The sequence below is a fragment of the Hemiscyllium ocellatum genome, chromosome 1 (assembly GCF_020745735.1).
Source record: "Hemiscyllium ocellatum isolate sHemOce1 chromosome 1, sHemOce1.pat.X.cur, whole genome shotgun sequence".
NCBI classification, from domain to species: domain Eukaryota; kingdom Metazoa; phylum Chordata; class Chondrichthyes; order Orectolobiformes; family Hemiscylliidae; genus Hemiscyllium; species Hemiscyllium ocellatum.
In genome coordinates this window covers 41,263,799-41,287,232 of record NC_083401.1, presented here as the reverse complement: position 1 = coordinate 41,287,232, position 23,434 = coordinate 41,263,799, and the positions used below count along the sequence as shown (strand labels likewise).

At 42.3% G+C, this 23,434-nt stretch overlaps 1 protein-coding gene, 1 long non-coding RNA gene and 1 other non-coding gene across 3 annotated transcripts in view; 1 reads left to right on the top strand and 2 right to left on the bottom strand.

The window, feature by feature from the left end:
• The window catches only part of LOC132832311 (uncharacterized), a 33,836-nt gene extending 11,465 nt beyond the window's left edge, over nucleotides 1-22,371 (bottom strand). The window contains exons 1-2 of the long non-coding RNA XR_009646929.1: nucleotides 22,319-22,371; nucleotides 6,082-6,175 (exon numbers count right to left, since the gene is read on the bottom strand). This is a non-coding gene — a long non-coding RNA (uncharacterized LOC132832311). The remainder of the gene's footprint in view (nucleotides 1-6,081; nucleotides 6,176-22,318) is intronic.
• On the bottom strand, nucleotides 21,770-21,856 carry LOC132821111 (small Cajal body-specific RNA 18). The gene has a single exon (XR_009645296.1). It is a non-coding gene; the product is annotated as a small Cajal body-specific RNA 18 (non-coding RNA).
• Nucleotides 22,372-22,704: 333 nt separating the features above from the next.
• The window catches only part of acaa2 (acetyl-CoA acyltransferase 2), a 60,949-nt gene continuing 60,219 nt past the window's right edge, over nucleotides 22,705-23,434 (top strand). Inside the window, exon 1 of the mRNA XM_060849913.1 lies at nucleotides 22,705-22,779. Within this exon, the coding sequence (XP_060705896.1) occupies nucleotides 22,764-22,779 (16 nt within the window). The 5' untranslated portion in view covers nucleotides 22,705-22,763. The remainder of the gene's footprint in view (nucleotides 22,780-23,434) is intronic.

The following is a 23,434-nucleotide window of genomic DNA, read 5'->3' as shown; positions in this document are numbered from 1 at the left end:
TACATAAGGTCCAGGCAGCTAAGGACAGAACGGGCATTGGAGGAATATCAGAAGAGTAGGACCAATCTTAAATGAGGAATCAAGCAGGCTAAAAGCAGTCATGAAATAGCTTTAACGAGCAGAACTAAAAAGAATCTCAAAGCCTTTTATTTTTATATAAGAAGAGGGTAACCAGAGAAAAGATTGGTCCACTAAAGGGTAAAGAAGGAAGGTTGTGTGTCGAACCTGAGAAAATGGGTAAGATTCTCAATGATTACTTTGCATCAGTGTTCACTGAGGAATGGGAGGTGATGAACGCTGAGATTAGAGATAGAAGTTTGTTTACTCTGGATTATGTTGACATAAGGAGGGAAGCTGTGTTGGGTAGGCTAAAGGATATTAAGGTGGACAAATCCCCAGGACTGGATGGGATCTATCCCAGATTGCTGAGGGAGGCGAGAGAGGAAATAGCTGGGGCCCTGACATATCTTTGTAGTATCCTTAAATACAGGTGAGGTGCCAGAAGACTGGAGGGTTGCTCATGATGTCCCCCTGTACAAGAAGGGATATTCCAGGTAACTACAGATCAATGAGCCTGACATCAGTGGTGGGAAAGTTGCTGGAGAAGGTACTGAGAGATAAAATCTATTTATATTTGGAAGAGAATGGGCTTATCAGTGATAGGCAACATGGTTTTGTGCAGGGTAGATTGTCCCTTACCAACTTAATAGAGTTCTTTGAGGAAGTGACCAAGTTGATAGATGAAGGAAGGGCTGTAGATGTCATATACGTGGACTTTAGTAAGGCATTTGATAAGATTCCCCAAGGTGAACTAATTGACAATGAAGTCACATGGTGTGCAGGGTGTTCTAGCTAGGTGGATAAAGAACTGGTTGAACAACAGGAGACAGAAAGTAGTGGTTGAAGGGATTTTTTTTTAAATGGAGAAAGGTGACCAGAGGTGTTCCACAGGGATCAGTGCTGGGGCCACTGTTGTTTGTAATATACATAAATGATCTAGAAGAGGGCATTGTTGGTCTGATCAGTAAGTTTGCAGATGACCTGAAGATTGGTGGAGTAGCAGAAAGCATAGGGGACTGCCAAAGAATACAGGAGAATATAGGTAAACTGGAGGGTTGGGTGGAGAAGTGGCAGTTGGAGTTCAATCCTGGCAGATGTGGGGTGATGCATTTTGGGAAGTCTAATTCTAGAGTAAACTGTACTTAAACGGAAGAGCCTTGGGAAAAGTTGATGAGCAAAGAGGTCTGGGAGTTCAGGTCCATTGTACCCTGAAGGTGGCTGCACAGGTGGATAGCGTGGTCAAGAAGATATATGGTATACTTGCCTTCATGAGATGGGGTACGAAGTATAAGAGCTGGCAGGGCATGTTAAAATTGTACAAGACTTTGGTTCGGCTGCATTTAGAATACTGTGTACAGTTCTGGTCGCCACATTACCAATAGGATGTGGACACTTTGGAGAGAGTGCAGAGAAGTTTTACGAGGATATTGCCTGGTATGGAAGGTGCTTGCTATAAAGAGAGGTTGGGATTGTTTTAATTAGAAAAAAGGAGATTGAGAGGGAACCTGATTGAAGTCTACAAAATCATGAAAGGCATAGACAGGGTAGATAGAGATAAGTTTTTTTCCCCAGGTGAGGGATTTAATAATGAGAGGTCACTCGGTCAAGGTGAGAGGTGAAAAGTTTAATGCGGCAAGTACTTTACACAGAGGGTGGTAGGTGCCTGGAACGCATTGCCAACAGAGGTAGTAGAGGCAGGCACAGTAGATTCATTTAAGGTGTGTCTGGACAGATGTATGAGTAGGTGGGGAGCAGAGGGATACAGTTGCTTAGGAATTGGGCAATAGGTTTAGATAATGGATTCGGATCGGCTCAGATTTGGAGAGCCAAAGGGCCTGTTCCTGGGCTGTAAATTTTCTTTGCTCTTGTCAGTAATCATGAGACTTGGCTCCAAACCATAGGCTGGTGGGTCTGTTGTTGGTGAGGGAAGAAACAGGCTTACTGTAGGAATGCTGGGAAGGGAGAGTGTTTCTGGACATTGGACAGTGATGGAAAAATCTTACTTTCTCTGTGCAGTAAACCCTAGCTCCCTTTACGTGCAGGTGAAATATAAAATGGAGATAAATGTAGATATGCAGTCTCACTAAAACATTCAACTGACAATCTGCTATCTGGGAGTAGTTTGGTTGCCCAGCTTTTGTACTGCATCAATTAAACTGGGGAGTAGGCAGATTCAACACAGGGTAGATTTGAGTTTGCAATTTCTAAAATGTTTACATCTGACCCAAACCCACCCATTTCTGGGCTTAGTGGGGGAATTCTTTCTGTTGGGCAGAATCCTATAGGGGCCTGAACAGTGTGGGCTATGGTGTCAAATGTGCAGAATTTCATGAAAATTCCAGCAACATCTATTTTGGGAACAACTGGAATGAGCTGCCAGAGGAAGTGTGGAGGCTGGTACAAATACTACATTTAAAAGGCATCTGGATGGATATATGAATAGCAAGTGTTTAGAGGGATAGGGACCAAGTGTTGGAAAATGGGACTAAATTAATTTAGGACCGAAGGGTCTGTTTCATGCTGTACATCTCTATGACTCTACAACTTGCTGCACTTTTTCACTAAGTACCAGGCAACAAGTTGAGATTCTTGGTAGGTAGCAGCGAGTTACCTCTTAAGGGGATATTGCTCTTTAACAACCTAATTAACTCTAGATCTTGCCTCATTTACTTGCAACTTTGTCTTGCACTGCCTGTCTTAAGCAAACTGCATGCTGAGAATTCTCAACATGGAAGTCAGAACAGATACCTGGTAACTTCAACTCCTGTTTTCTCCAAAGGACATCCATGTTAGACACCAAGCCCCATATCTCAAGGCATCTGCACCCTACATCCATGGGCATTGGCATCTGACATGCCAGCCTCCAAGAACCCTCATGACATATCTCTGGACCACTTGCAGTATGCGTTTGTTCTTCATGCTACATCTCAAGGTGCAATGTTAACTATTATTGTAATGCTGCAGTGTAAAGACACAGTTTTATGCATTTCATGGGTAGAACTAAGCTGCAACTCTGGTGTGTTTTCTTGTTGTCTTAGTACTCACTGAATTTGAGCTTTCCGCGATGTTCGCAAAATCCTTGTTTTGCTTTGTTTTCTTGCGCCTTGCTTCTCAGCCAGACTTACTCGGCTCTCAGTACTGCAGTATTGACAGGCCATTTGCACAGATACACTGCTAAGAAGTTTGTCACATTGTCAGCTGTCCTCAGGCAGATCATTGGGCGAGCCTTCAGTCAGAGTGTCCTGGCACTGTAAGTCAAGGGCAGCCTCTAAAACCAATCAGTCAACCACTTGGGATGGTCAGAGTCAAGATCCTCTTCTCATTAGAGGATCCAAATGCCAGGCAGCACACCAGCCATCTTGACTCTTTCAGAGCAGAAGGAATGGGGACTGTCTAAGGTTGGAGTGGGTATTGATGAGTGAGGCAATATTACAGGCAATAATGAAGTAGTAGAGCATGAACAAAAACAGAAGTTGCTGGAAAAGCTCAGCAGGTCTGACAACATCTGTGAAGAGAAATCAGAGTTAAAATTTCAGGTGTGGTGACCCTCAGAGCTGTTGAATCTGTGAAAGGGTAATCAGACCTAAAATGTTAACTCTGATTTCTCTTCACAGATGCTGCCAGATCTGCTGAGCTTTTTCATCAAGTTCTGTTTTTGTTTACAACATCCGTAGTGCTTTCAATTTTGATTTAGTAGTGCGCAAACCTTGGTGGGATAGGGATGCAGTAGCTGAAACAGATTGCATGTGAGGTATCAGAGGGAAGGTGATGGCACTTACAATGGCAGAATGTAGAAGGTCATTTCATTCAGTCTCACACACTGATAAGAGAAAACACAACTCGGCCTCGCAAAGAGAAACCCTCTGTGAAATGTGACAAAATTGACACAGCCAAAAAAAAAATTCAGCCCATTGTTTTTACAACATCAAAAAAGAAGAAAATAATTTATTAGGGTAGAATCATGTCTGTCTGGGTCTTGGAACACCTTTTCAATTAATAATTTCAAAATTCTTAAAGGGATTTATTTTCACCAGCACAGAAAATAAAACAAAATGACTTATTAACTGCAATTGGCTACACAATATGTGGTACAACTGACGAGTCACATGTCATTCAATTTAATTTCTAAATGCTCAACAACACAGTCACTTGAGAGTATACAGTTAATCTGGTCGAGCTCTGCAGGTCAAAAACTGTCAATATATCCAGGAGATTAACCCTTTAAATTAGTAACAATCCAAAGAAGTCCATTTGAAAATTCAAAGAGAGAAGATTGAATGCTAGTTTGCAAAAGAAAGCTTTGGAAGTTAACCTGTTATTTATGGAGCACTCTAATTATATAGTAGGTGAAGCAAATTGAACTGCCAAGTTGCTTTCAGGAAAATTAAAGTTAATTGCATGCTTCTGGACCTTTACAAAAGAAGTAAGCTCTGCTGAAGGTGAAAATGATGCAGAAGGATATTGGAGGAATCCTCCCATACATACAATCACTCACAAATAAATTATTACAGCAGGAGTCTGGTTTTATGTAATGGTTTACAATCAAGTTATATGGATCAGCATCGACTCGCAATTACCCTCGTCTTGAAAGTGAAACAAACATCGTTGGTTGAATCTTCCCACACTTTGGCGAAGTGTCATTTTCATCAAGTTTCATGGAGGTTTTCTTTCCCTGAGGCCGAGTGAGTTTTCTGGTGTGATTGCCACAAACTCACCTTATTAAATACTTTCTACATCCTTATTCATGGCCATCTTGTCTGATGCTAGCCCGAGTTTCCCACTCACCATAGCTGGAAGTACTCACCCCTGCCTAAATATCCTGGGATATATCAGCAGCCCTGTTGCCTGTGGCATATTTGAAAACAGCCTGGAGCAGTCCTATATGGATGCAGTCATTCCCAGCAGCCCTACTGGAAAGGCAGAAATTGGTATCCTCCTTTGCAGCCAGATTACTGAATGTCCAGATAGATTGGGTGGGAAAAGAAGAGACAGCAGGCTGTTTGTCAGGGGCACTGGGTAAGCTGCAGGATTACAGTAAGGCAGTTGTGACCCTGCTGCTTTGGGCTGGCTGTCTCCATCTCCACCCTGCCTACCTGCCAGCCTCAACCTTCTGGGAGGTCTGAAGAGAGTACAGCTGCCACTGGGGAGGACATTCTCTAGATAAAAATACCCTTAGGATCAACCAATCAAACTTCCAAAGTCAATGGTTCCACTATAGGATAGGTGCCCTCCAGCCCCCTTACGGAGCCCAAGACCACACTGATACGTAGAGGGAGAGAAAGATTTAAGATCTTAGCAATACACAATATTCCACTGTTGAAGTGATCATCTCCTGCACCATGCACAGGCAATGGATAAGTCACAGGTCACTGCTAGGCTCCTGCAAACATTGCTACTGCATCACAGGCATTAGTAGGATTCATTTATCATTTTTATGATATGGTCAGGGTGGCTTGGAAAGGATTTGGGCTGAATATATCGAGTAACGCCTAACGTTCACAAGCCATGATGCTCATAGCTATCTCTCAGCTTCAGTGTTCAAGTATCTATGAAGGGACTCACATCACTAGAACCTGAAGCCCACTTCCTCATGGAATGAAGAACTTACCCTGCTCAGTCTGGGCATAGTTATTAGACAATTTCATCTCCATTGTGTATTCCATTGTCATATAAAGCATAATGGAAGGCAACAGCAGTCAGTCCTTGAACAGAGTCTGAGCCTTTCTGTCTTGATGACTCCCCATTCAGAGCCCAAAAATAATCTGTTCAGTGTGTTCCTAATCCTGGTCAGCAGTAAAAAAAAATCTAGAGCAGAGCAGAGCATTCTCTGTGAGTATTAGATCAAGACTGGATATGGCTGCAGTGGCCATCTTGTGTGAACAGCCCAGTGACATTTTGCCCTGAAAGGCCCATTGCAAATGTTCTAGACATTGTGGCAACAATGTCACTTAAAGGATTTTACAAGGGTACCTCATTTGCAGGAGGTTGGGGGCTTGAGAGTAATTTTTGATCTGAGCCTACCTTGCCACTGTCCATGATGGGTGATTGGAACTTGCATCCTTGGACTTGACCATCACTCCTTTCAGCTTATGAACGAGGAGACAAATTGAAACATCTGAAAACAAAACACTGATTTTATTTCAGATTTAGACTGCTTGTCAGATGAGGACCAACATTATACTGAAATCTATGTATTATTTGAGAAGTGCCATATGCAATAAAACAGTCTGCAGACAAACAATAAAATCTTTTAAGGTATGCATATGATTGGGTATGTGTCAATCTTAACGGAACCATACACTGAAACAAGCTGATGATTCACTATAAACATTGACCAGGATCCCAGTGGGCAATCTCATGTGCTTTAATGTAACATAGTAAACTGTATATTACTTCTGGCACTTTATCTGTTGTTGTTCACACTCTAACATCTGAACTCCTTAATACTGAGTATTTTTGGTGACTGTAAAGGTTTTGTTACTTACTTTCAACAATTGCTACTTACAGTGACACTCCTGCTTAGTCAAGGAACAGCAGCAAAAACAATCTAGTAGCATTCTTCCATTGTCCCTCCAAAAAACAGAGAGGTGATCATTGAAGCACTGGGGAAACAGTTTAAACTGGCTATTTCTCCTAGGACCCATCCAAATTACATCAAGAAAATGGGAAAACATTCTGCATCTCAAATTACATGAATTTTGTTATTGTTCTGAGATTCAGGAGCAGGTGCTGCTGAAAAGATGCAAACCACTGAGTACCTAAATATTAAAAATCATCTGAGTGTCAAAGTAATGTTTTCTTTAACACTTTCCAGTCTCTTCAGTCAGATTTTTGTTCTTTCACACTGTACTTTCACACTGAGCAACCACACTTTGCTCCCACGTCTTTCTCTCAAGTTTCCTGTAGTCCTAAGTTAATTCTCAAAAGCTTTCAATGTAAGAGTCAATTTGCTGCTCCCAAGTACAATACTAGCAATGGTCTTCCACTGCTTCCAGATCCTTGACAACCTGTTTGCAAACCCAGAAATCCTCGTTACAATTATTCCTGCCTCATTACCATTACTCCAACTCCTAACCATTACAATTTTAATACTGCAATCTTTGCAACTATGTCCCACTCCATAAGTTACACAACTGCAAACTAGGAATGTAGGAACAGGCATTCAGCCCCGAACCTGTTCTACCATTCTCTAACATCATGGCTGATCTGTGACCTAATTCCTTTTGCCTGCCTTGGGCCCATACCTATTGGCATCTTTGCTTAATAAAAAAAGTGTCCATCTCAGATTTAAATTTAACAAGTGAACTAGCACTGACTGCCGTTTGAGGAAGAGTTCCAGATCTCCAATCTGCATTGTTCTTTGCATTTAGAATTGCTTTCTAAAATCTCTCCAGAATGATCTTAGAACACACTGAATTAACACTATTTTGATAGCTCCAATTACTTATACTATTAAAGAATATCACTACTAAGCTTATAATGATAATTACAGCAAATAAACTAACCTGCCCATCTATACATTCCATACAGTGGTGATTCTGTATCCATTAAAACAAATATTCTCCATCCAAATAAGACCATCTATCTCCTGGGAGAAATGAAGAAACAGAATTCCAGTCAGAAACATGTCCGTTCTCATGAGGAAACCATGATGTGAAGTTGCTGGTGTTGGATTGGGGTGGACAAAGTCAGCAGTCACACGACACCAGGTTATAGTCCAACAGGTTCATTTGAAATCACAGGCCTTCAGAGTGTAGCCCCTTCATCACCTGACAAAGGAATAGCCGCAGCACTCTGAAAGTCTGTGATTTCAAAAACCTTTGGACTATAACTTGGTATCGTCTGACTTCTGAGGATTTCTTGTTCACTGCATAAACAGCCAATATGTTTGATGTGTCCAACATTCTCTCAAAAAGGGTCCAATGCCTAATAGCTAACCTAATTCTGCTTTTCCGTAACTGGTTTACCCAGTTGATATAATTGGTGTTCAAAATTTGGGAGAAGATTTGTAGCTCGGGTGCTCGTTGTTGTGGTTCTGTTTGCCGAGCTGGGAATTTGTGTTGCAGACGTTTTGTCCCCTATCTAGGTGACATTCTCAATGCTTGGGAGCCTCCTGTGAAGCCACCTGGAGGGAGTCGGAGGAAGTGGCGGTGATCCTTAATGAATACTTTGCTTCAGTATTGATGACTAAGAGGGACCTTGAAGTTTCTGAGGACAGCATGAAACAGACTATTATACTAGAATAGGTTAATGTCAGGAAGAAGGATGTGCTGAAAACTTTGAAAAGCATAAGGATAGATAATTCTCCTGGGCCAGACAGGATATACCCTAGGTTACTACAGGAAACAAAGGAAGAGATTACTGTGCCTTTGGTGATGATCTTTGCATTCTCACTATACCCTGGAGTAGTGCCAGATGATTGGAGGGTGGCAAATGTTATTCCCTTGTTCAAGAAAGGGAATAGGGATAATCTTGGGAATTATAAACCAGTCAGTCCTATGTCAATGGTGGGCAAAGTATTGGAGAGGATTCTGAGAGATGGGATTTATGATTACTTGGAAAAACATAGTTTGATCAGAGATAGCCATCATGGTTTTGTGAGGGGCAGGTCATGCCTCACAAACCTTAATGAATTCTTTGAGGATGTGTCAAAACATGTTGAAGGTAGAGCATTGGATGTGGTGTCCATGGATTTTAGCAAGGCATTTGATAAGGTTTCCCATGGTAGCTCATTCAGAAAGGAAGGAGGCATGGGGATACAGGGAAATCTGGTTGTCTGCATGCAGAATTGGCACATAGAAGGCAGAGGGTGGTGGTAGATGTAAAGTATTCAGCCTAGAGCTCGATGATTGGTGATGCTCGGCAGGGATCGATTCTGGAATTGTGGCTCTTTGTGATTTTTCTGAATGATTTGAATGAGTAAGTGGAAGGGTGGGTTAATAAATTTGCCAGTGACATGAAGGGACGGTGGCACAGTGGTTAGCACTGCTGCCTCACAGTGCCTGAGACCTGGGTTCAATCCCCGACTCAGGTGACTGTGTGGAGTTTGCACGTTCTCCCCGTGTCTCCGTGGGTTTCCTCCGGGTGCTCCAGTTTCCTCCCACAGTCCAAAGATGTGCGGGTCAGGTGAATTGGCCATGCTAAATTGCCCGTAGTGTTAGGTAAGGGGTAAATGTAGGGGTATGGGTGGGTTGCACTTCGGCGGGTCGGTGTGGACTTGTTGGGCCGAAGGGCCTGTTTCCACACTGTAAGTAATCTAATCTAAGGTTGATGGAGTTGTGGATAGCGTTGAGGGCTATAGTAGGTTGCAACGGGACATTGACAGGATGCAAAACTGAGCTGAAAATGTGTTGCTGGAAATGCGCAGCATGTCAGGCAGCACCCAAGGAGCAGGAGAATCGACGTTTCAGGCTGAAAAAGGGCTTATGCCCGAAACGTCAAATCTCCTGTTCCTTGGATGCTGCCTGACCTGCTGTGCTTTTCCAGCAACACATTTTCAGCTCTGATCTCCAGTCCTCACTTTCTCCTCAAGGATGCAGAACTGGGCTGGTAAGTGACAGATGGAGTTCAACCTGGAAAAGTGTGAAGTGATTCACTTTGGAAGGTTGAATTTGAATGCAGAATACAGGGTTAAAGGCAGGATTCTTGGCAGTGTGGAGGAACAGAGGGACCTTGGGGTCCATGTTTATAGATCTCTCAAAGTTGCCATTCACATTGATAGGCGGATAGTGTGTTGGCTTTCATTAGCAGGGGGATTGCGTTTAAGAGCTGCGAGGTTATGCTGCAGCTCTATACTGCCCTGATTAGGAACACTTGGAACATTGTGTTCAGTTCTGGTCACCTCATTATAGGAAAGATGCGGACACTTTAGCAAGGGTGCAGAGAGGGGATGTCTTATGAAGAAAGGTTGAGGGAGCTAGGGCTTTTTTTCATTGGAACAAAGGATGAGAGGTGACTTGATAGACATGTACAAGATGTTGAGGGGCATAAATAGAATGGATAGTCAGAGACTTTTCCCAGGGCGGAAATGGCTATCATGAGGGGGCATAATTTTAAGGTGATTGGAGGAATGTTTAGAGGAGATGTCAGAATTAGGTTTTGTACACAGAGTGGTGGGTGTGTGGAATGCATTGTCAGCAGTGGTAGTAGAGTCAGATAAATTAGGGCTATTTAAGTGATTGTTGAATAGGCATATGGAAGAGAGTACAATGAAGGGCACATAGGTTAGTCTGATCTCAAGTAGGACAGAAGGTTGACACAACATCAAGAGCCTGTACTGTGCTGTACTGTTCTATAACATAAATTGCGTAAAAAAACACATTTTAGCTTTCTGTCAAGCTGAATTTAGTGTATGCAAGTAAGAAGTCCTCCACTTTTGATCTAAGAAAAATAGATCAAAGTATTGTTTTCTTGAAAGGGAGGGAAATCGGAAATGTGTTGGGTATATAAATCACCAAAGGAAAGGGGTCAGGTGCAAATAGCCACTTTAAAGACTAATGGACTATTAGCCTTTAGAGAGCTGGAATATGAAGAATTGAAAGTTATGTTACAGTTATACATAGATCTAGTTAGACTCTGACTGGAGTACTATCTCCAAATACGGGCATCACAACTCATGGACAGCATCCGAGGAAGGTTCCAAGAAAGTCATTATTAGACTCATAGTACTAACTCTGTTCGTATCTTTACTGATATTGTCACATCTGCTGAGTTTCTCCAGCACTTTCTGTTTTATTTCAGACCACTTGCATTTGCTTTTATTTCATGAAGAACATATTAGGCTTGGAGGGAGTGCAGTGCAGATTCAACAGGATGATACTGGATCTAAACTATGAAATTATGATGTTGGGGTCCATAGAATTGATTTGTATTTCATTGAATGTATAAGACTAAGGGATGACTGGAATCTTACATTTCTATTCTGGTTGTTTGAAAGGGATACCCCAATTTAGTCCTATGCCTCTCTTTTTTCTCAAATAAGCCTACAAATTAGTCCTCTTCAAGTAGTTTCAAGACTTTTTGAAAGTATGTATGGAATTTGCTTCCTACATCTTTAATTACAGCACTTAGATCTTACCAACTGTACATATGAATATAATTCTCCTAATTTCTTCTCCATACATATTGAATCTATAGAATGTCACTTTACATCTTGTTACATATTATCAAGTTATTTCAATTTTTCGTATTTCTATTATATTCTTCTTAACTTACTTTAAGTAGGAGAAAGTGAGGACTACAGATGCTGGAGATCAGAATGAAAAAGTGTGGCACTGGAAAAGGACAAGGATGTAAGATCTAGGCCTCCTTCACCACCAAATCCTAGCCACCAATGCCTGGAGGATGAACACCTCATCTTTCGACTTGGGACCTTCCAACCACATGGCATCAATGTTGATTTCACCAGTTTCCTCATCTCCCCTTCCCACACCTTATCCCAGAAACAACCCTCCAACTCGGCACCGCCCTCTTGAACAGTCCGACCTATCCATCTTCCTTCCCACCTATCCACTCCAACCTATCACCATCACCCCACACCTTCATCTACCTATCGCCTTCCAAGCTACCTACCCGCCAGCCCAACCCCCTCCTATTTATCTCTCAGCCCTCTTGTTCCCTCACCCACATTCCTGATGAAGGGCTTATGCCCAAAACGTCGACTCTCCTGCTCCTCAGATGCTGCCTGACCTGCTGTGCGTTTCCAGCACCACATTTTGTCTCTAAGTAGAATAATACCAGGTTTTCTAATCTTTCCAAATAACTGAAGACCTTCTCCCCTACTACCATCCCGGAGATTGTCTAAAATTTGACATCCTTTGTAAAGTGTGATGCCTAGATAGCACACCTCAGCTGAGGACTAACCAGTGATGGTTTATCTTGACTTCCTTGGTTTTATATGCCTTTGTAAATAAGAGTAGTAAAAGGGCAAAGTCAATTCATTCGTTAGTTTTTTTTTTGGCCACATTATTGTCCTATCTCTGGTTCATTCCTCAGGGTAACACCTCAATCAACCTACTTCACTTAAATTTCTGCTGTACTTTTCCAGTAATCTAATCTAATTACAGAAATATTGAGAGATGACACAATTTAGAGCTTTAAAATATTGTGAAACTTCCTGATAATGTAGATAATTTCAGTATCAAAAAACCGCAATCACAGAATTTAAATATATCATCAACATCTATGCTCAAAGTCTTTGTTGATATATCAGTTGACCTCTTTGATATACAATATGGACAGAAATTGCCAAATATAGGCACAAATTATCAAGTACTATACGCAATAAATAGCTGGGTAGATGGTCATTGTTGATGCATTGAGTTTACTTGTTTGATTCACACTTGATTACCTGGAAAGCTGGAAAGAAATGTCAGAAGAAAAATAAAAAATGTCTTGTTTTATTGCTTTATTTTATGCGTTTTAACAGCAGGACAAATTGGCAATTGAAATGTCCTGAAAGCACCAAAATACACACACAGATGAATTGTGATAAGGTTGAAGACAGCATGGTTTTGATGTAGTCCTGTCATTTTCAGAGATGATTCAAGATTACGAAATGACAATTTTTGTAGGAAACTGGATTACAAAAAAATCAGGATAGATAGAAAAAGATGATATCGTACTGTCAACAACTAGCAATATTTCACAGCTGATAGTAAGAGCTGGTTAATATTCAACGTGATACATTCTGAGAATTATGCTACTGATCTGAAGCGACAAAAGTCAAATAGTAAGCATTGTCCAATGTGCAGGACAGTTTGGTTCTCATCAAAATCTTATTATTTGGTACAATGTTTAGAACAGAAAACACCAAAATTATACATAAGGTCAAAAGAAACTGATAGATCTTATGTTCCAGGTGTATGATCATTCCTCACAACCAAAGCATTAATGGTATTCAACTGTCGGAATAGATTTGGAAATATAAAATTATTTTATCATTGAATGCCTGAATTGCAAATAACAATTGTCAAACTACTAGCTGCATGAATGCAGACAACAAGGAAGTTATGGAGCTTTTTCAGCTCCTACACCATCCTCAAGACTGACTCTATTTGAAGTTGTTTATCAGAATCATTTTTGGAAACTCAACCATTTCCAATTAATCAGTGGCTACTTTGTGGATACCAGAACTAAATCCAGAAATTCAATCCTCCCATTATTGAGACTTCTGCAAAGTCTTTTCATTAATTTTTCGCTACCTTCGAAAAATCATCTTACAGAAATATCCAACTTTTGTTCCAACAAAAAGATGAAAGATCAACCAAGAACCCAGTGTGCTGGGTCCAGCCTAATGCCCTTGCTGTTTGTCCAATAATAGGTTCAGTCTCAGGAGGAGGAGCAGAGTTAGTGGCTGGAAACTTGTGATTGGAAGAGGGGGAACACCATGTGTGGAAGAAACAGAATCTTCGATTAGAGGAGCTGCAAGTGGCAGCTTTGTTGCTGTGGTGTTCGCTGCTCCTCCAATCACAACTCTGCTGCCTGTTCCCCATTGATAATCAGCAAGATTGTAGTTCTTTTTCATTTTGTGTGAAAACGTTGAAACGTTCAGGTTGAAACATACATCAAACTAGCAGATTTCTGAGATGTCAAGGTTGGAAATCTTCCCAACATCAAAGATTTGTCTCATACCTAATACTTCAATCTAGTCAGAAAAACAGATCTGCCACTATTCTGTCTCCTATTTGTCAGGCAATACATACCATTAACATATAATGGCAAAATTGTTATGAGGTAATGCACAATTGATGGTAGCACGAGACAAGTCAGTTCCCTGACAGGACCTTGGATGGATGAATTATAATTTTTAAATAAAGTTATGGAGTTATAAAGCACGAAACATCCTTTAGTCTAACTTATCCGCATCATAAACATCTCAATCTAACCTAGTCCCATTTGCCACCATTTGACCCATATCCCTCTAAACCATTCCTATTCATATACCCATCCAGATGCCTTTTAAATGTTCTAATTGTACCAGCCTCCATCACTTGCTCTGGCAGTTCGTTCCAACACACACCATCATCTGTTGAAAAAGTTACCCCTAAGGTCCCTTTTATATCCATCCCCTCTCACAAATCTACATCCTCTAGTTTTGGACTCCCCCACTCTAAGAAAAACACCTTGGCTATTCATCCTGTCTATGGCCCTCATCATTTTATAAACTTCTGTAAGGTCACTCCCTCAGCCTCCAACACTCCAGGGAGAAAAGTCCCAGCCTATTCAGTCACTCAGCTCAAACCCTCTAGTCCTGGCAACATCATTGTATATCTTTTGTGTGCCCTCTCACGTTTAACAACATCCTTCCCAGAGAAGGGAAACCAGAAATGAACACAGTATTCTAAAAGCGGCCTCACCGATGTCCTGTACAGCTGCAACATAACATTCCAGCTCCTATACTCAATGTTCTGACCAATGAAGGCAAACATACCTGATCCCTTCTTCACCACCCTGTCTATCTGTGACCCCACCTTTAAGAAACTATGCATGTGCACCTCCAGATCCCTTTGTTCGACAACACTCCCCAGGGTCCTGCCATTAACTTACCTTTGTGGCAAGATGGCAGCAGAGTAGGACACTCCACCGAGAGCTCCTCTGCTCCACTAGTTCTTTTTGGGTTTTTTTTCCCTCTCTTTTTAGCAGTTCTGGAGGCATCCATTGCAAAACTTTTCTCTGTAATCCTGTATTAGAATACATGTGACAATAAAGGATATTCTATTAACTGTACAAGTCCTGCCCTGGTTTGCCTTACCAAAATGCAACACCTCACATTTACTTAATCTCCATCTGCCACTTCTTGGCCCATCTGATTACAGTACTATTGTACTCTGAGATAACCTTCACTATCTACTACCATCAACAAGTTTGGTGTCATCTGCAAACTTACTCAACATACCTCCTATATTCACATCCAAGCCATTTATATAAATGATGAAAAGTTTATGGACCCAGCACCAATCCTTGTGGTACACCACTGGTCACAGTCCTCTGGTCTAAAAAGCAACCCTCTATCGCCACCCTCTGTTTTCCATCTACAAGTCAATTTTGTACCCAATTGGCTAGCTCCCCCAGATCCCATATGATCTAACCCTACTAGCCAATTTACCTGTTACTAAAATATAAAAATGCAATGTTGTAGTCTTTGTTTTTGCAACATAAAACAAAATGTTTGATGACTAAAATGAAGATAAACAAAGAAAAAAAAACTCTGTTCTCTTATAAGAGATTCAACGATTTTTAATATCCCAAGCACATCTTATAAGTTGAGCAGAAATAATAGCCTTGTATTGGAATCAGTGCAACCTGGTACAGCTTACAAGCATTATTATAATTCTAAGAACATCTAGTGCTGTATCTCTAAAAGACTTGGTCCAACTCAATTCCCAGAGCAAGAGAGAGTATTTTTTAATATTTTGATGGGCTTGAAGTAACTAACTTTGAACTCATCGGCTGAAACTGTAGATAACCCTTACTTAATTACTAGGCTGTGACTTTTTCCTGACACAGGTTCTTTTTCCTTTTTGTTAAAGAAAAACTTTCAAAATCTTCACTTCTTTTGTACTGGCTATATTGCACACACAAAACTGGGATTAATAATAACTTCTTATTCAGTTTGACACTGTCCTTAACTTCTGGGGGAAAGTGAGAACTGCAGATACTGGAGGTCAGAGTCGAAAAGCGTGATTCTGGAAAAGCACATCAGATCAGGCAACATCACAGGAGCAGGAGAGTCAATGTTTCAGGCATAAGCCCTTCCTTTAGGACTTGTTGCAGGTAATGTTGTCCTGATCAGGTCCAAAATGTGATGGTCTGAACGTAATCTTGAGTCCATGCAGGATGTCAGTTGTGTCGGCAGGTGCTGAGGAAGGAGAAGTGGCTGTAGTAGCGGGTCTACTTCAGGACGTGGCTGAAGAGCTTCAGGGCAGAGGAGATGACCTGGGGGGTGCAGTGAAAGACAGACTCACTGAGATCCTTGTGGAGGGAGGAGGGGAACATCTTCAAGGTGGGCATCCTTGGAAGAGGCTTTGCAGTAAGGTTATAATGACCAAGAGAAAGCGAGGACCGTAGATACCGGAGATCAGAGTCGAGAAGTATGGCACTGGAAAAGCACAGCAGGTCAGGCAGCATCCCAGGAGCAGGACAGCTCCTCAGATGCTGCCTGACCTGCTGCGCTTTTTCAGCGCCACACTTTTCGACACTGTCCTTAACTTTCAAAGCTTACTATGGTCAGTTTATTCCCTTCCTAGACTGCTTCTTCCTCACTGCAAGGTATCTTTGTTGTGAGTCATGTACTTTTTAAAAAAACCTCTGCTATTGTCCATCAACTGTCTTTTTTGCTAAATGCCTTTCTCAGTCCATTCCAGCTAACTCCATGCAAATGCCCATGTAATTGCCCTCATTTAAGCTTGGCATAGTTATTTTTGACCCACATTCCTTCCTTCTAGGCTGATTACAAAGATACAAATCAGGAGCAGTAGTAGCCAATTCAGCCCTTTGACCTGGCTCATTGTGCTTTAAAATTTTTAAAGGTTATGCGCAATCAGATTCTTTTTAAAAAAATATTTTTGGTCTCTGCAGCAATCACAGTTTTTTGCCAGGAAATTCCATATCTTGACAATCTTCGCCATAATCAATTTTTTTTTGCAACCTGCATGTTAATCCTTTTTCTATTTGCTTTGTGTCCTCTCTTGACAAATTAATCTTGGGTAGATTTTCATTGTCTCTACGGAAATCAGCAGTGTCAGGTATTGTGCAAAGGTAAAAGGGGCAGACATGTTGTAGTATCACATTTCACTTCATTACCCTGTCTTGTGATTTCCTGGATAGACAGGCAGGAGCCTAGAAGAACACAGCAAGCCAGGTAGCATCAGGAGGTGGAGAGAAGGGTTACATCTGAAATGTTGACTTCACCTCCTGATGCTGCCTGGCTTGCTGTGTTCTTCCAGCCTCCTGCCTATCTATTTGGATTCCAACATCTGTAGTATTTTTGTCTCAGAGTTTGTTCAGCAATTTCTTGCTTTATGTCAACTGCAGTACCCAGGCAGATTGAGTGACAATCATTGACACTTCTTGTTTTTTCTCTCTCTCTTTCGCTCTTGCAGGACAAGGTGGTGCACAACTGAAGGCAGAAGGATGAAATGCATCCAATTTTACTGAGGAGTGAGTTGAGAAAGCAGTGGCATTGGCCATAATTTTTTAATCTTCCTTCCAGTTAGTTGGTGCTGGAGAATTGAACAATGGTGCAACATTTGCAAAAAAGGTATAAAGATAAGCTGAGAAACTACATGCCAGTCAGCTTAACCTTGGTGTTGCAGAATTAAAGAAACAATAACTCAGGATAAATTTAATAATCACTTAGGTAAATGCAGTTTAGTTTAAAAAAGTCACAGATTTGATAAGTGCAATTCACATTTAACTCACAAATCTGACATTTTGTTGAAATATCAGAGATTTGATAAAGATGGTACTGTTGTTGTGGTGTACATGGACTTCAAAAAGACATTTGATAAAATGCCACACAACAGATCTATAAGCAAAGTTAATACCTGTAGAACAAAAGCATGAGCAGCATGGATATGAAATTTATTGGGACAATAAACAAAGTTGTAATGTGCAGTTGTTGTTCAGCTTAGAAGAACGCTTGTAGTCGAGTTCTGAGGGTTGGCTTTAAGATATTTATTCTTCATGATATGCATCAATGATTTACAAGTTAATATATAGTGCAGAGATTAAAATTTCACAGATAATATGACTTGAACAAATTGGTAATGACCATTACACGTAAGAAAAGAAGTAGGCTATTCAATGAGATCATGGATGATCTGATAATTCTGAACTCCAGTTTCCGGGTTCTCCATAACTCCAGATTCCCTTAATTATATCCTGTCATCCTATTGGAAGCATGTTGTGAAATTTGGAAGTGTTCAGAAAGATTTACAAGTATTTTGCCAGGGTTGAAGGGTTTGAGCTATAGGGAGAGGCTGAATAGGCTGGGGCTGTTTTCTCTGGAGTGTTGGAGGCTGAAGGGTGACCACATTGAGATTTTAAAAATCATGAGAGGTGTGAATAGGGTAAATAAACAAGGTAATTTCCCTGTGATGGGGGAGTCCAGAACTAGGGTGTTTGTGTTTAGGGCAAGAGGGGAAAGATTTAAAACGGACTTGAAAGGCAACCTTTTCACACAGAGGTGTGTACTTAGAATGAGCTGTCAGAGGAAGTGGTGGAGGCTGGTACAATTACAACATTTAAAAGGCATCTGGATGGGAATGTAAATAGGAAGGGTTTAGAGGGATATTGGGGAGCAGGAGAATCGACGTTTCAGGCATGAGCCCTTCTTCAGGAATGAGGAGAGTGTGCCAAGCAGGCTAAGATAAAAGGTAGGGAGGAGGGACTTGGGGGAGAGGCGATAGGTGGAAGGAGGTTCAGGTGACGGTGATAGCCCGGAGTGGGGGTGGGCGCGGAGAGGTCAGGAAGAAGATTGCCGGTTAGGAAGGTGGTGCTGAGTCCGAGGATTGGGACTGAGACAAGGTGAGGGGAGGGGAAATGAGGAAACTGGAGAAATCTGAGTTCATCCCTTGTGGTTGGAGGGTTCCTAGGCAGAAGATGAGGTGCTCTTCCTCCAGCCATCGTGTTGCTATGGTCTGGTGATGGAGGAGTCCAAGGACCTGCATGTCCTTGGTGGAGTGGGAGAGGGAGTTGAAGTGTTGGGCCACAGGGTGGTTGGGTTGGTTGGTCAGGGTGTCCCAGAGGTGTTCTACGAAACGTTCCGCAAGTAGGCGGCCTGTCTCCCCAGTATAGAGGAGGCCACATCGGTAGTTCAGAGTGAGGACCACTGACACCCTCCTTCGACTGACAGAACTGGTCCTCACTCTGAACAACTTCTCTTTCCAATCCTCCCACTTCCTCCAAACCAAAGGAGTAGCCATGGGCACCCCCATGGGCCCCAGCTATGCCTGCCTCTTCGTAGGATATGTGGAACAGTCCACCTTCCGCAGCTACACTGGCACCATCCCCCACCTTTTCCTCCACTACATCGATGACTGTATCAGCACTGCCTCGTGCTTCCACGAGGAGGTTGAACAGTTCATCCACTTTACCAACACCTTCCACCCCGACCTCAAATTTACCTGGACCGTCTCAGACTCCTTCCTCCCCTTCCTAGATCTCTCTCTCCATTTCCATCTCGGGCGACCGAATCAACATGGACATTTACTATAAACCGACCGACGCCCACAGCTACCTAGACTCCTCCCACCCTGCCCCCTGTAAAAACACTATCCCATATTCCCAATTCCTTCGTCTCTGCCGCATCTGCTCCCAGGAGGACCAGTTCTAATACAGAACAAACCAGATGGCCTCCTTCTCCAAAGAAGACTGCAATATCCCCCCAGACGTGATCGATGATGCTCTCCACCACATCTCCTCCACTGCCCGCTCCTCTGCCATTGAGCCCCGCCCCTCCAATCGCCACCAGGACAGAACCCCACTGGTCCTCACCTAGCATCCCACATACCTCCATATACATATCATCCGTCGTCATTTCCGCCACCTCCAAACGGACCCCACCACCAGGGATATATTTCCCTCCCCTCCCATATAAGCGTTCCGAAAAGACCACTCCCTCCGTGACTCCCTCGTCAGGTCCACATCCTCCACCAACCCAACCTCCACTCACGGCACCTTCCCCTGCAACTGCAAGAAATGCAAAACTTGCGCCCACACCTCCCCCCTTACTTCCCTCCAAGGCCCCAAGGGATCCTTCCACATCCAACTGCTGCACCTGATGTGGCCTCCTCTATGTTGGGGAGACAGGCCGCCTACTTGCGGAACGTTTCAGAGAACACCTCTGGGACACCCAGACCAACCAACCCGTGGCTCAACACTTCAATTCTCCCTCCCACTCCGCCAAGGGCATGCCAGTCCTTGGACTCCTCCATCGCCACACCATAGCAACACGACAGCTGGAGGAAGAGCGCCTCATCTTCCGCCTAGGAACCCTCCATTCACAAGGGATGAACTCAGATTTCTCTAGTTTCCTCATTTCCCCTCCCCTCATCTTGTCACTCCATACCTGTTAGCCTAATGAACCTTCGGTGGACTGCCTCCAATGCTGGCACATCCTTCCTTAGATAAGAGGCTTAAAACTGTTCACAGCATTCCAGCTATGGTCTGACTAGTGCCTTGTATTGTTTTAGCAAAACCTCTCCACTTTTATACAACATTCTCTTTGAAATAAAGACCAACATTCCAGTCACCTTACCTATTACTCACTGAACTCAGGCTTCATGGTATGTGAAGCACTGATTCAGATAGGGAAGAATGTGCGACAGAACAATTCTTACATTAACTTCAACTCCAAGTAGTTGGTAATTTAATACCATGTAGGCATTTTTAAAATAAATACAAACATCTGAATCATCAATGATTACTCCAATATGCATTCAATTCCAAGGAAATTACACACTTATCATTTGTAAAATTAATGAGTTCCATTAATATCTCAATTGGAAAATACATCAAGCATAGTACTCAGCCAAAGTCTAGGTTTGATCTGCATTAGACAATCAGTTATCCAGTTATCATATGACAGTGCTACAACTGTCCTTTGCATCCCATACAGGAGATGGAAAAAAGATTCAGTGCTGATTCTTGACAACCTGTATCATCTGCTGTAAAGTGCAGTGGGTAGATATTCAATTGAGATGGCCCTTACAGTCAAGCAGATCGCAAGCTGTGACTGCCTAGATTCAGACATAACTGGTTGAGGGTAAAAGACAGACAACACATGGGGAATATGAATCGCCAGCTCCAAAAGAAGTCTCTTCCATGCAAAAGGCATCGACTTAAGGGGTTTACAAAATCCTTATAGAGGTTTACAAAATTATGAGGGGCATGGATACGGTAAATAGGCAATGTCTTTTCCTTGGGGTCAGGGAGTCCAGACCTTGAGGGCATATGTTTAGGGTGAGAAGGGAAAGATTTAAAAGAGACCTACAGGGCAACTTTTTCACAGAGGGTGGTACGTATATGGAATGAGCTGGCAGAGGAAGTGGTGGAGGCTGATACAATTACAACATTTAAGAGGCATTTGGATGGGTATATGAATAGGAAGGGTTTGGAGGGATATGGGCTGGGTGCTGGCAGGTGGGACTAGATTGGGTTGGGATATCTGATCGGCATGGATGGGTTGGATCGAAGGGTCTGTTTCCATGTTGTACACCTCTATGACTCTATTAAACTGTGTTCAGTTCCAAATGTCTGTGAACTTTACACAGTGCATTGACAATTCCAATTTTCCCATTTTCTACCACTGTCACTGGGCAATTTGACTTAAGAAAGGTTATCAGAACCAAATACAACATCAGTCCTCACCCAAAATATAGAGGAAAAATGTGAACATATTTAACACGTACATATAACATATGCAGCACTGAGACAAAAATAAAAATTGCTGGGAAAACTCAGCCAGTCCGGCAGTATTTATGGAGAGAAATCAGAATTAGGGTTTTGGGTCAAGTGGAATCTTTGTTCTGAGGAAGAATCACTCAACCCAGACCCAGGCAGATGTAACTAGTGCTTAGTTTGGGAACATGGTCTAGTTGACCATGTTCCCATCTTGCTAACTGAACTGCAGTTTTCCTTCATGAATATACTCCAATGGCCTCTCTAAGCAAATCCATCATTCAGCTCAATATGATTGTGCATATGCGGGTCTCAGACATTTTCCAGCTCTAATTCCATCATTAAAGTTCATTCTGGAACTCAGATTGCGCAGTGGGCTAGTCATCATCGACCACTTTATACACACACACATACATAATATACATATATATATATATTAAGTCCCTTCCCAAAAAATGACCTCTAAATAAATCAGCCAAAAGGAAAACGAATTAAAGATTATTCACCCCACCCCCACAAACCCCCTGAACCAACTGTAAACTCTATAACCTAGATGAAATCAAAAACGATGCACACAGCCACCCACACGGTCCCATTACAAGAATTGTGTTTAATCATCTCCGGCTCCTCAAACAAGGGCCCGATCATATAAGGAAAATAGACAGGTTCATCTGGGGAAGGATTTCACACTCAGTCAATCAAACAGGCCAAGATTTAAACTCCCTCCGTTTATAGCTCTCCTCGCTCAGAAAGGACCTCCTCGCAATCAAACCTCCATCATTTTCTATTTTTAAAAAACAAACTTCTAAACCGCCTTTCTCCTCCCGCGCGCCTCAAACGAACCCGCTGCACCCACCTCTGCGCATGCGCAAGACCAGCTGCCACCCGGCCTCATACATCTGTTCATAGTCCCGCCCACCAAGCGGCCTCTCCGGTTGCTATCGGTCCATTTACATCATCAGCCTGGCGTGTTTTGAATGGACGGACGGCCCTGTCAGACTGTGAAGGTGGCAGAGTATGTGTTTTACCATTCTGTTCTGAGGTTTCGTCACTCGCTTTTCATCTCGTAGCTGAAATTTAATTAACTTATTCAATTAAATAATGCAACAGGATTTTATGTTTTGAAAGGTCTCTGTTTTTTTCTGCTGCGATTAGGAGTTTGATAAGTGTGAAAGGGTCAAGTGGAATCTTTGTTCTGTGTGTCGAATGTTGTCCTGCGGATGGAGAGCTGGCTGTAGAGTGACAGCTGCTCTCAGTGTTTGACAGTGAAGGGAATTGAGTGGAGGAGGAGGTCATACAACATGGCTCTTCTCAGAGGTAAGTCAGTCTGAGTATAACAACGTTTATCTAACTGCTTGGATCGTAGAGTGACAAACCATTCTTATAACATCATAAAATGCTGGCACTTTGCAGCAATTGTGTTGACTTTGAATATGGAATAAAATTCGCCCCCGGTGTAATCCAGTTGCATCCTTGAACTTTGTTCTATTTAAACAACTTCCATTCGTACATTTGTGGAGAGCGTTTGAAGAGATGATAGGAGTCGCTTTTTGAAGTTTTAAGATGGGAATGTGTGGACTGGCACTGAAGCAAAGGCGACAATGGGAATCCTGATACCTCATTCCTGATGAAGGGCTTTTGCCCGAAACGTCGATTTTCCTGCTGCCTGACCTGCTGTGTTTTTCCAGCACCACACTCTCGACTCTCCAGCATCTGCAGTCCTCACTTTCGCTTAGTTCTGAAGAAGAGTCCATGGACCCCTCACGTTAACACTGCTTTCTCTCCATAGATGCTGCCAGACGTTTTGCGTTTTCACAATTTTTAAAAATTTTTGTTTCTGATTTCCAGCTTTCGCAGTTCTTTGTTTTTTTTGTGAGTGTGCAGTATTGAAAAAATATATTGCAGTTCCATTTATTCAGGAAATTGTGTTCATTTTTAAAGAGTGGCTTTCTTTTTAAAAAGAAGCTTATTC